Source organism: Mytilus californianus, unplaced genomic scaffold (assembly GCF_021869535.1).
Source record: "Mytilus californianus isolate M0D057914Y unplaced genomic scaffold, xbMytCali1.0.p SCAF_4, whole genome shotgun sequence".
Taxonomy (NCBI): Eukaryota; Metazoa; Mollusca; class Bivalvia; order Mytilida; family Mytilidae; genus Mytilus; species Mytilus californianus.
In genome coordinates, this window is record NW_026262690.1 from 56,320,442 (window position 1) to 56,334,109 (window position 13,668).

General features: G+C 32.5%; 1 protein-coding gene across 3 annotated transcripts in view; it reads right to left on the reverse strand.

The window, feature by feature from the left end:
• The window catches only part of LOC127698478 (regulator of G-protein signaling 7-like), a 115,255-nt gene that overhangs the window by 82,305 nt on the left and 19,282 nt on the right, over positions 1-13,668 (reverse strand). For all 3 annotated transcript variants that reach the window (XM_052201962.1, XM_052201961.1, XM_052201963.1), the window contains exon 4: positions 8,304-8,410. In XM_052201962.1, coding sequence (XP_052057922.1) covers positions 8,304-8,410 — 107 coding nt within the window. The remainder of the gene's footprint in view (positions 1-8,303; positions 8,411-13,668) is intronic.

The following is a 13,668-nucleotide window of genomic DNA, read 5'->3' on the forward strand; positions in this document are numbered from 1 at the left end:
ATCGTATCTCCATCAATTTGTGTTAAAATTTAAATGTTGTTATCACTATTTCATTTTTTACTAGCAATATGCAATTTACTATCTATGTCCTGTACTGAAAATACGGCAAAAAGTTAAAAAGACATTGATTAAACATATTTACATCCGATAACCAAGCCCCTATTGAGACAAACTCAACATTATCTGTTGCTCGGATTATAAAATCACGGTCATCCTTGATATATGTTACGGTTGTCTTGAAAAAATAATGATGATGAATTACGGTCATCTTAGCGATTTTTTCTAATCGAATTTCCTGTTTCATATACATTTCTCGGCAGTCATTTGTGATTTCCGTGTGAATCTTTTATAAATTTATTTCATACCAATGTATGCTTTATATAGAATATATCGTAGAAACACTTTAACAGACAATACGGATTCTGACCTAATTCTGCGTCCACCATATTGGGATGACCGTGAATCGAGATACGGTCATCAGCTTTACCCCAGTGAGCATTGAAGTAACAAGCTCAGTCAGTATCTTAGAAAGAACATATCGGTCATATTTGCTATATTCTTGGTTAGCCATTCTAAAGACTTCCAATGAAAATCTAAATTCCTCCTTGTTAGTCATAAATGTTTGCTAATTGGGAACTTGTAGTACTATTCAGTGCATACTTTATTAAAAACTTTTAATGTGATATTTACATTAAGATTTCAGTTGATTTGGGTGTTCTCAAAAGAAACCTCAATGAAATTTCAACAAATCATAAAAATCTTACATTTGCACCAAGTTTGTCATCAGATAAAAGACAAAGTGATAAACTTGATATATAACAGTTTTATGGAGTATGCTTGCCAAGATTGATCTTATTGCTTCAGCTTTTTAAGAAAACACATGTTAAGAAAAGATGGACATCTGTGGTTGATAAAATGGTAAAAGCTAAATATCTGTTCGATAAGGCTAGTTTACAAGGCATACCATAATATAAAAAACAATTTTATAATAATTACTTGCAGAATTCCAACATAATATAAAAAGCAAATGAATTTTCAGAGTTTCCAGTCATAAATTGTTTTTCTTTCCTTATTTAAATTCAAAGAGTAGTTATTCTGTGTATTGCATTGATTCTGGTATAACTGTAACTGAAACACAGTTGGAATCAAATGGGAATAATTTACCACTTTACAAAACCTTTGTGTAGTCACTGACAACAGCAAGTCTTCCTCAACATGCAATAAATCTCTTATATTTACAAAAGTGAAACAGAGGGTTTACTTCATCTGTGAACTTAATGCAGTATGTCATTGCTTACAATGTGATTATGCCAAAAAGTTACATTCTTTCAAAACAGAGAGCATTACATTCTTTCAAAATCAAAGTAGAGCTAAATGCAATTGTCAACTGATCTGTAAATTAATTTTCCTTTGAAACTAATATTATTACTTAAGTGTCTAATATAATTTTTCCTTTCTCCATCTTTTCTTCCAAAAATTCCTTTCAAAACTTATAAATGTAATGTACATAGAATAGCAAGCTCAGCTAAGATAAGATTCAAGCTTACTGAATCTGACAAGGAAAATGAATTTTGGGAATATGATAGTAATTACAGTGTCAGATCTGCAGGAAAATAAATGGGCTACATATTATCCGATTTCTATAAATTCAATAAACAATCTTCCCATATTAGATGTAATATACATACTCTCCCACTGATCTGTAAATGGAAATAATCCAAACAATCTTACTCATGATGAGATTAACACTAATGTAACCCTTAAATCCCTTCTGGAGGGTAAGCAGATGATGCAATATACATTATTAATATGTTTTTACATCCCTGGGAAAAAGAACATGCAATGGAAACATATATAATCCTTTTATTGCATTTCATAAAGTAACCCCTCTGGTATTTTAATGGATATAGTCAAGTACCTTTACATAACATTAAAGAGAAAGTTACCATCATCATTAACTGGGATTTCTTTAACTGTAAAAAAAGAACATCTTCTTTTTATCTGTACAATTATAATTAAAATACCTCACACATCTGAAAAGCATATAATTTAAACAAAATTGTTTTAGTCTCCTATATGCCTCTTAAGTTTTAATCTAAATGATTAATTTAAGTGAAATTTCTTTGATATGAACGGCTGTGACAAATAGAGATATTTTGAAGTCAAACTGCACTTTCTATGAATACAACAGACAAATGAATCCCCTTGCCTGCAGCCTTATTATTAAATGTACATTTCTTGAAATTCACATGAAAGGTTAAGCCTACGTACCCCATACATACACCTGTGATCAAGGGTTTCTACGGTATCTTAAAACTGAGAAATCCCATATGTATTTAGTGAATGGGGATAGTTTGGTCAACTAAAATGGCAAATGTTGATCACCACAAATCAAATTCAACTTTAATTCAGCTAATTCCAGTCAACCAGAATGAAACTCAAACTTGAGCTGTAAGGCATCATTATACACTAATGTACCAAATAGTTTGCTTCCAAATAACGTACAACTTTCTTGAAATTCTATGCCCAAGGTTCATAATTCTGAAATATGTTGGTCAACTGGATGGAAATGCAAACACGACCTGTAAGTCATCATTATTCCCTAACATGCCTAAAATCAGTTCAAGATCAACAGGAAAGACAAATGTTTGATTTTGAAATAACAGGTGGAAGAAAGAACAGAATGATGGATATGTGTAACACTATATATTTTACCTCCTATACATTCCTAGGAATATGATTGGTTAAAAGCAACTGTGTGGAGACCGTGTATATTTCATATGGGGTTAGTAGGCTGGGCTTATTTCAATACACGGTTAGTAGTGGTGTTACATTCCTTTATAAAACAACACGGTGTTGAGGAAAAATCTAAAAGGTTTCAACAGACCAAGAAATTGATGATGAACGATTGAAATAATTTCATAAAACATATTTAAAGCTAACAAGTTGTTATTGTTGGCATTTGTTTTCGTATAGACCAATGGAAGTAGGTTCTTAATACTGAGTATTGAAGACTTAATCACTCTGATAGGCCACTAGTCTAAATACCACATGTTAAGATAGTCGGTAAGATAAATTCCTTTCACAGTGTGCTAGTGACCCCATATATATCGTATTAGGTCACTAGCACACTATGTAACTAATAATACCACTGCTATTTTGGAGAGGGCATTAATATTCACAAACACATATCCACACATCCAATAGGGTAAAATTTTAAAAGTCTAATGTAAAAGAAGGTATATCAATTAAATGCCACAAATCCCTACAAAGGAACAGTGCTTTTATTGCTGTTTTCTTTCAAATCAAAGTCATAGTGAGTCATTCAACATTAGACCAAAAGCCCAAGTCATTTTTATTAAGAAGCCATCTATCATAGGACTGTTATATAAAGCTCTTTGTTTATATAATATTTCTTAACTACAAAAAACTAAAGTATGTTAAACAAGAAAATGTGTCCTGCTCACACTATCATATGTTCATATTTACAAGTGAATCATGAAATTAGGCTAAAAATCATAATTTGCATATAATTTTTAGAGTTTACCTCTCGGTGAACATGTGTACTAAGTTTCAAGTTGATGTGACTTCATGGTAAACTACCTTCACCAAAAACTTCAACTAGAGAATGTACTTAATTCACACTACAAATGTATCACATTTCTATGTAACCAAAACTTCATTGTAAACTAAAACTACTTTAACCACTAAATTTAACGTGGACAGATGAATGCACAGACAAGAAAACATAATGCTAACACAAGTCTGTCAATATTTGCAATTCATTTCAGGTAGGCGGTAATGGTAGCTTCTTCCTCAATTTCTCTGCCCATATCATGAACTTGGATAAATATCATGGCTTGTTTAGAAGCTGAGAAATTTCACATATTTGGTTAAATTTTCGACGTACAAAGTGTGATTATCTTTTCAATAATTAAGCATATCCCGAAAAGCCCTTTGTGATAGGGCTTCTCAAAGTAAAAATTCCTTTTTATGGCACATTAAGTTTTCTGAAAATTTAGTTCTTTGTGCATACATTAATAACTCCACAGTTTTTACACCTTTATTCTAAGGTCATCTGCTCTTTAAATCTGCACAAATGGTTAAGTTTAGTCACTTGTTAAAAATTGAATGTCCAATATCACTGCACAGAGATTTTTTTAATTTCACATTCAGATATATTGACGATGTTCTTTCCATTAACAATCCAAACTTTTCTGATTGGGTTCTATTAATAAATCCTCCAGAACTAGAAATTAGAGAAACAACAAACACTGACTGCTTCCTCCGCCTCATTTTTAGACTTATCCTTAAATTTAACATAAGCGGTCATCTCAGTACCAGAATCTATGACAAAGAGACAATTTTTATTTTGAAATTATAAATTTCCCCCACCTTAGCAGCAACTTCCCCTGCATATGGGATATACATTTCCCAACTCATTGAGGTTTGAAGAGCATGCAGCTGCTACTTATACTTTCTAAAACATCACCAGTATCTGAGTAGAAAGTTGATGAACCAGGGTTATGTTGAAGAACGTCTCGTCCTTTTTCTCAAAAAGTTGATTGGAAGATACCAAGACCTTGTTGATAAATATTCTGTATCAACTTCACAAATAATACATGATGGTCTTGAAGTATAGATTCTAGGTACTGATGTTGTTTATCATCTTAATTATTTTCCTTGGAGTTCAGTATTTTTGTTATTTTACTTTTTGTTTACGTACTAAAGTTCCTCAATTTGAACAGCATTAAGAGATATTAACCCAGGTGTTTCTGTTGGAGGGGCTTTTAAAAAATGGCCATACTGCACAGACTGCTGCTTCTTAAACAATTAAGGCTGGTCTACGACACATATTTAAACATAGGCCTAACTAAATTCCATACTTTAGATCTTTTTGTTCAACAAATGTTTGATGATTATCTTAAAGCCCTTTCTTTACTCAAAATTCTTCTAAATTTCTGGCCAGTATTTAGCCTGGAATCATGGCTCCCTGCTTGACAATCCTATCTACAAAGTATTAGATTGGGTCAGGATACCAGGCAGCAATGCAGTAGCCAGTACTGACCCTTTGTGAACTCACAGTATCCTTCAACTGGACCAAGATGTTTAAAGGTAGGAAAAGCTTACTGTTACATTTGTGATTGTCATTGATATAGATTGTAAAACTAATTTCAATATGATACATAGCACATCTATGGCAAAGTTGAGAAACAAGGATTATAAGTTTAAATCTGTTTGGACCTGATTCAAGAAGAAATCTTAATGTCAGCTGTCCTTGGCAAATCTGTTGCTACATTCTATTTGACATATCCGATATTTAAATCAATATTTAATCATCATGGACTGCTATTATTTCCATTAAATACTAATAATTATAAATAATCATCAAACACATCCCTCAAGCTAAAGATTGCAATAATTCATATGGATATCAAAACAATTCCACAGGCTAAATTTACAATTTACATCAGTACTTAATCAGCATCCATGTCTCTGGTCTACAAATTCAGTATACATTAGAACAACTATTTATAAAAATAAAAAGATGTGATATGATTGCCAATTAGACAACTATCCACCAGTATCCAAATGATGTGGATTTAATCAACTATAGGTCACCCTATGGTCTTCAACAATGAGCAAAACTCATACTGTATAGTAAGAGCTATAAAAGGTCATGGACATGACAAAAGTCCCAAAATGTTAAATAATTGAACAATTGAAATGTGAAAACAAATGAAAACCAACGTCCTGTTTTATAATAAAATAATTACTGAAAAACAAATGTGACAGACATAAATCAAAGACAACCTCTAAATTGCATGCTCCTGACAGGCACATATGTGGCAGGGTAAAACATGTTTGTGAGCGATCAATCCCTATTTATTTCCTACTTCAAGTTGTAATACCTGTTCATGTGTGAATATCTACAGCAGTATGTTTATGAAACAACATAAAGGTAGACACTCAAGAGTGTTCCAAGTCCTCACACACAACATCCACACATTTATTAAATATAATTTTTTGTTCTGATTTATCTGTATTTGTTAATTTTCTTATATTCTTTGTAATAAATATATGTATAATTAATATTTACAGAAAGGGCATTCTTTTTTTTTCCATTATTTTAAATATCATTTAGCACAATGGCAATTACAATGATTAATAACACCCCTATATGATGACAATAGCATTAACGCAATTGTTTCCTAATGCATAATTTGATATTTATTTCAATATCTGATAATAACATATCATAAACATTAAATTCCAAAGTAAGTGAGTGTGCAAGTGTGCCATTTCAATTTCTCAATTCACATAATCCATTGTTGTTTTTTTAAATATCTGAAGGATGAATTTGAACATTAAAAAATATCAAATGTCATTCAATGAAAAAAAAAGTTATACTAAACTTTATTAACAATCTTTTAAAATCACATTGATCATCACGATTGAAAACAAAAGAAGTTCAATCCACAAATAAATATGGAAGTCATTTATATTTTCGGAGAGGCAATTATAATTAAAAAATAAACCTGAAAAAAATGATTGAGCTCTACTTTTTACCTTTAACATTCAATCATACCACATCTCCTTATTTTTAAAAGAAGAAGATGACATAAAAGTATATGGTCATAGGTTTCACTGAGATAATTAATAATTGCTATCTATCTTATGTTTATGAAATCCATTGAAATCGTGTGAATTACCATGTTTTAATTTTAAAATACTCAAAAGCAGGGATTTTGATAGTAAAAAGGATTGGAATCTTGTGGACAGTTTGCATAAATTGGGAGATTTCCAGTTCTACATCTTGTTCATTGTTTGGCTGACCTGTTATATTGCAGAAGCACTTTGTAAGTTTGATAAAACATAATTAAATATGATACTTTAAGGTTTAAGTTTCAGACATAGATAATTCAAAACAACAGTTGCCATTGTAATAACACACAAATTTGCCACCTTAACTGCCTTAACATTGAAGACCTGTTGGTGACCTTCTGCTGTTGTCTGTTCTATGGTCGGGTTGTTGTCTCTTTGACACATTCCCCATTTCCATTCTCAATTTTATAAGTATTTTCTCCCTATAAAGTCATTATTATCCCGCCGATATAAGCAGTCTACACTTCAACTGTGATTTCAATCTCCTTCTTCAAAATAAAAATTTTCATTTATATGAAACTTACGATTTATGAAATATTGTATGATTTCCAAAAATATTATGTAGGGAGGTGTGCTTTTGTTGTTATTAATCTAATGATTCAGATCCATTGTCAAACATGGTGCTTATTTATCTTATCAAAACACTGTTCAAGAGACATACTGAACAAACATTCAATATTTTCATCATTTCTAAATACCTGTCATGCTGATAAGTTGCATAAATGAATGGGGAATGTGTCCATGGGACAGAGATGATGCCCCCGCTTGCATATAACGTTACAAAGGGCCATAACTCGAGAACTGTAAAAGTGACACTACTCAAATTTGAACTTGATCTGAGTTTTGTAGTAATAAGCATTGCTTATAAGTTTCATAACATTTAGTTGACGTAAACTTAAATTAGAGAACAGAAACGAAAAAATTCAGCAATTTTTCTATTTTTAAAGGGGCATAACTCTAGAACAGTAGAAGTGACGCCACCAAAATTCAAACTCGATCTGTGTTTTGTGGTTAATAAGCATTGTGGATAAGTTTCATAACATTTGGTTGATGAAAACTAAAGTTAGAGAACGGAAACCAATTTTGGGACGTATGTACAGACGGACAAGGGTAAAACTTAATGCCCCCTCTGCTACAGCGGGTGCATAAAAAGTTGTCAAATAGCTGGGGCCATATTACATAAATAAAGCAATGATACGTGAGAGATAGCAAGATTCCAATTCTTTCGACTATAAAATATCCGTTTATAAAAGGAAATGCAGAGCAGATCTCAATGAGACAGAAAACCAAAAAAAACATATACTTAACAGAAAGTCATTTAAAGGTCAGCGTAAAATTTTCAACCCATTTGAGTGATCATGAGTTGTACAGTCTCAAAACTCTTGAACTTCAAAATAAAAAGGAAGTCTTTGATAAACCAAATATTGTATAAAAATTTTGTAAAGCAAACTTGATTTACTGTAAAACATGATGGACAAACAGACAGACTGATAAGGGTATACTATGAAACATGCATCTTCAATGAGTACATAAAAATATCAACGATATTATCTGCCTTTGTATGCAGTTAGACTAGTCTCTAGAATGAAAAACAAATATGCAAGTACCTCAGGTACAAAATTTTATACAGCTATTACCTGAAATCTGTAGTATGTGTTGTCATTCTTTACAGTTAAAACATGATCATCTATTGGGAAGAAATATCCATGAGCAGCCATTAAAGAGGCTAGATGTAGGGCCTCAACTGAAAAGGAAAAAAACAATACTCAAGACATGACAGATATATACATGTGTAATACACAATTACCCCTATCATAGTAAATATGCCCTGAAAAAGTCATGACAGATATATAGTACACACAGTTATCATGCTTAAACACAGGCCGACCAGCCCAGGTGTGTAAAATTGCTTACGGACATGTAAAAATCATATCAACAGGCCAATAGAATCTAATTAAAGATTTCTTAAAATTGAGCTTGGAGTCTTTGGATGTAAGCTCTAAACCGCCCCTGGTATAGGAAAATTGTGACTACATTTATCAGAGACTACAAGTATCAAAGAACTGTCATCATCACTAAATTTCCTAAAGGCTAATGATACGAATAATGGTTTAGGCAAACCAACCAATGAAGAGGTTCTTGATTGGGAACAGGCACAGGAGCCTGTTATTCAGTAGTTTTCATTGCTTGCTGTCTGTCATATTTGTTTTTTGTTTATTGTTTTGTTATAAAGCATGCAATTGTTTTTTTCATTTGAATTGATTCACATTTTGTCATGTTGGGGCCTTTTATAGCTGACTATACAGTATGGGTTTTCATCATTGATGGAGGCTGTCAATGTGACCTATAGTTATTTAAATCCACACCATTTGGACTTATAAGGATTGTTGTCTCGTTGGCAGGTATACCAAATCTACTTTCTTTATTTACTCTAAATGAAAACAGTAAACAATTAAGACAACAAAAAATCATGTATCAGTGAAGTAATGTTCATATTTCTGTTCATTTTTTGTGGTTGCATGATTGTCTCATCGAAGTTAACCCCACATCTCCCTTTACTCATAAGAAAATCAACCTGAAATCCTAAAACATGAAATTAAAATGAATATCTGACAGTAAACAGATCAAAAACTGAGAATGCAACAAAACATTTGTGTAAGATGCACCCTTCAGTAAAATTTCTCATTTATCTTTGATTACATTTACACTACTTGTTTCATCAATTATTTTTATATTTACATATATTTGCTTTGTTACTAAGTAAAATGCATTTCACCAAAAAAAAAAAATCAATTCAATCTCTTATTTTCTTCAGAACAATGAATGTATGAGCTGACAGAAATGATTTTAACTGACGCACATAGACTGACTTTGGGACAATAAAACTGTTACCAGTACATTATATAATAACATGTCTAAAGATTTTCATATTTACATTCTATTTTAAAAAATTTAACAGAAAATTAATTTCATTCACACAGAATCTTATTAAGTTTTTGTTACTGCATACTCTACTGGGAATCAAACATATTCACAATAACACAACTACGTAATAAGACTGAAATAAAAACATCAACTAGGTTTATCAGTCGATTGGTTTCTTTGACTTGTAACTCAAGGACTAAAGTGTGACAGTGCTATTACTTAGGGGGGTACAAAATCTCTTGGTTATCTAATCAACAAAATTAAATAGCCAGTGAAATGTCTATTGACTTATTCTGTATTATGTTTGAAACCAGAAATAAATTGATTGATTATTGGTGTTTAATGCCACTTTCAGCACTATTGGCTATATTGTGGTGGCCAGTTTTTATTGGTGGAGGATGTCGGAGTGCCTAAAGAGAACCACTGACTTTCTGTAGGTAAACTGACAATCCAACTCAACTAAGATAAGAGTCAAACTTGCCTGCCACTTGCCAGGTTCAAACTCACAACCACAGTGTTGAAAGGCTAGTGATACAGTAGATGAACTATTTTGACCACTCTGTCTGTATGCATTTCTATGAAAAGTCAGTATTACAGAACAAAACACAAACTCAATCTGTCAATCATCATTATACACAAATTTACAAAAATAAACCAGCTCCCTATTGCAGACAATTACAAAACAATGTATATGCAAAGGACACATTCTTGCAAAGTCAGTCAACCAGAAAGAAACATAAACAAGGTCTGTAAGTCATCATTTTACACCAACATACCAAAATCAGACCAATATCTGCAGGCATAACACTAAAAAAAATCAGACAACTGTTTGATTTCAGGTAGACAGACAGGACAGAAAGATGGAAATAGGAAACACTAAATACCCTTGCCACTTAATAGGGGAATAGAAATTGTAAAACCATGCAAACAGGGAATGCTTCAATTATGATAGCTACAGTATCCTGAGTACTCAAGGTAGTGGTATTGAAAGTTGAAATAATAGGAAAAGGTTTCACCTTGGTTTATTTCCTAAAAAAGAAGAGTAAATTGAGACAAACCAACATTTACCATCAGGACCTCTTTGAACTTCATGTATTAGATAACCATCTTGTTTGATAATTAAGGGGCCTCAGTGGCTGAGTGGTCTAAGTAGTCGAACTACAGTAGCACTAGCTTGTCAACATTGAAGCTGTGAGTTCAAATCCAGCACATGGCAGGTGCGCTCGACTCAAATCTGAACTTACTAGAATTGCCAGTTTTCCTACAGAAAGTCAGTAGTTCTCTGCAGCCACCCTGGCTTCCTCCAACAATAAAATGCTTCGCTGAGCGCAGCTTGATACGACCGCTGAGGTCGAACCCTGAACAGTTGGTGCAAGTTTGGACACAATATTCAAGCTTGATACTGTCTGAATTTGGATTGTGATCAAATTTTTTACATAATATAGGTTTCTGACACAAAATAAATGTGGTGAAAAATCTTAAAAATTTGAAATGGGTTGAAATATTTGTATTAATTTTCAATTGAAGATTTCTTGCAATTGCACAATACTGTGCAATTTGATATTTCTTGCTATTGTGCAATACTATGCAAATGAAGATTTCTGGCTATTGGGCACTATTGTGCTATTGCGCAATACTGTGCAATTGGATATTTCTTGCTATTCTGCAATACTGTGCAATTGACGATTTCTTGCTATTGCGCAATACTGTGCAATTGAAGATTTCTTGCTATTGCGCAATACTGTGCAATTGAAGATTTCTTGCTATTGTGCAATATTATGCTATTGCGCAATACTATGCAATTGAAGATTTCTTGCTATTGCACAATACTATACCGGTATATATACTTCATATAATAATTTACACATCATGTTTGGTGTATATCTCCTGCCATATCAGTATTTTTTGCTTTTAAATATAAATCTGAAATAATAAATGCAAAAATGGACAATTTTAAGAAAAATAACCCATAAAATTATGAAAAAAAAATCCCCCCCCCCTAATATTTTTTTACCCCCCTTTTAGTAATTACCCCCAAACTCAATCCCAGCTTTCCCTTTGTGGTATGGTACCTTGCAGTACACTTTCAAAAAGATCCATACACTTAAACACAAGTTATTGTCAGGAAACTAGAAAAATTCTTGTTTTTTACCCTTTTTGGCCCCCAATTCCTGAGCGTTAGGGGCAAATACCCCCAAACTCAATCCCAGCCTTCCATTTGTGGTATGATACCTTGCATTACAATTTCAGAGAGATCCATACACATTAACACAAGTTATTGTCTGGAAACTAGAAAAATGCTTGTTTTTGGCCCCTAATTCTAAAACGTTTAGGGCAATTACCCCCAAACTCAATCTCAACCTTCCTTTCGTGATATGGAACCTTGTGGTACAATTTCAGAAAGATCCATACACTTACACACAAGTTATTGTCCGGAAACAACAAAAATGCTTGTTTTTGGCCCCTAATTCCTAAACTGTTGGTACCATACCCCCCAAAATCAATCCCAACCTTCCTTTTGTGGTATTGAATTTGCGGTCGTATAATAAAAAATGACAGCCACAATAAAGCTAATAGTGCTGAAAGTGGTGTTAAACACTAACAATTGATCAATGTTTTACTTTTTGTCTCAAATTTAAAAATTTTCTTACATCAATATTTTAAGGGAGGAAAAAATAATTCCTTATTGTTATTTTTCCCCAAGACCTATATCTGATAAATATTGAAAGCATGATTATCTTTATCATTTTCATCCTTAGTCTATTCCTTAATTGGCCCAAAACTGCTACATCCTGTCCAATGGATCTTAAATATGGACATACGCCCAAGTGAATTAATCTTTTTGTCATCCACCATTGGTCTATTATATTCTGTCATTACGGTGTGTTATCAAGTGTTTCAAATAGGTTTGACAAGAGAATTATCAATGCAAAAACGTCAATAAAGTCTGTTAGACACCTCCATCGATATGACGTTTCACAATTCTGCTGATGATGGACAGAGTTGTGATTATCCTATCATAATGGAGTCCTAGACATTTGTCTAAGGAAACAATATTGATACAGAAGCAAAATTACTATTGATCCAAAAATTCAATACAAAAGGTCAGCAATGAGATTGACAGCTATGTCAATGAAAGGCAAATTTAAGAAAGTATACATCTGATATTCAAAAATATAAAAAAAATAAACAGCTGTGCAATGATTGCTTGATATTCCTGTTTCCATTAGTTTAAAAATAAAAGTCTGAAAATTTAATAGTAACAGGATTGAAATAATAAAAGAGATTTTTTTTTAAATTTCATGTGTCTGCATATAAGTGAAAGCTAAAAGAAGAATGTGTCTGAGGACACAAATGCCCCCGTTCAAGCTTGCTTTTCAAACGAAAATAGGATGGACGGACGGACGGACGGACAAAAAGTCAGGATGGAAAGACAGAAAGACAGAAAGACAAACGGTCTAGGGTAACACTTAATGCCCCCTTTGCCTTGCAGCAGGGGCATAAAAACCAAAATTGGGGCCCAAGTTACAAGAATAATTGCTTATACAAGTATTTTGATGATCCAAATATTCGAAAAATGTTGAATAACAATTGTAAAATTATCAAAATTCAGATTTTATATTTAAAGTCTTTACCACTGATTGAACTTTATTTTTTGAAGAACATCTAAGTCATAATGCATATGTGACATGCTCAAAGTTCCAATACTCTGGAATTAAAGGAAACCCAACATTATGTAAATATCCTTTCATATTAAGGGACACACACAATGGTAAAACTTGATTCAAATAATTTAAATATAAAAAAATGTGGATAGTGTCCACATGCGGACACAGATGATGCCCCCACTTGTATATCATATAGTTATAAAGGGACATAACTGAAGAACGGTAAAAGTGACGCTACCCAAATTTGAACTTGATTTGAGTTTTGTGGTAATAAGCATTGTGTGTAAGTCTCATAACATTTGGTTGAGGCCAACTTAAGAAGAGAGCAGAAACTAAAAATTCAGCAATTTTTCTATTTGTAAACACGCATAACTCTAGAACGGTTGTGTATAAGTTTTATAACATTTGG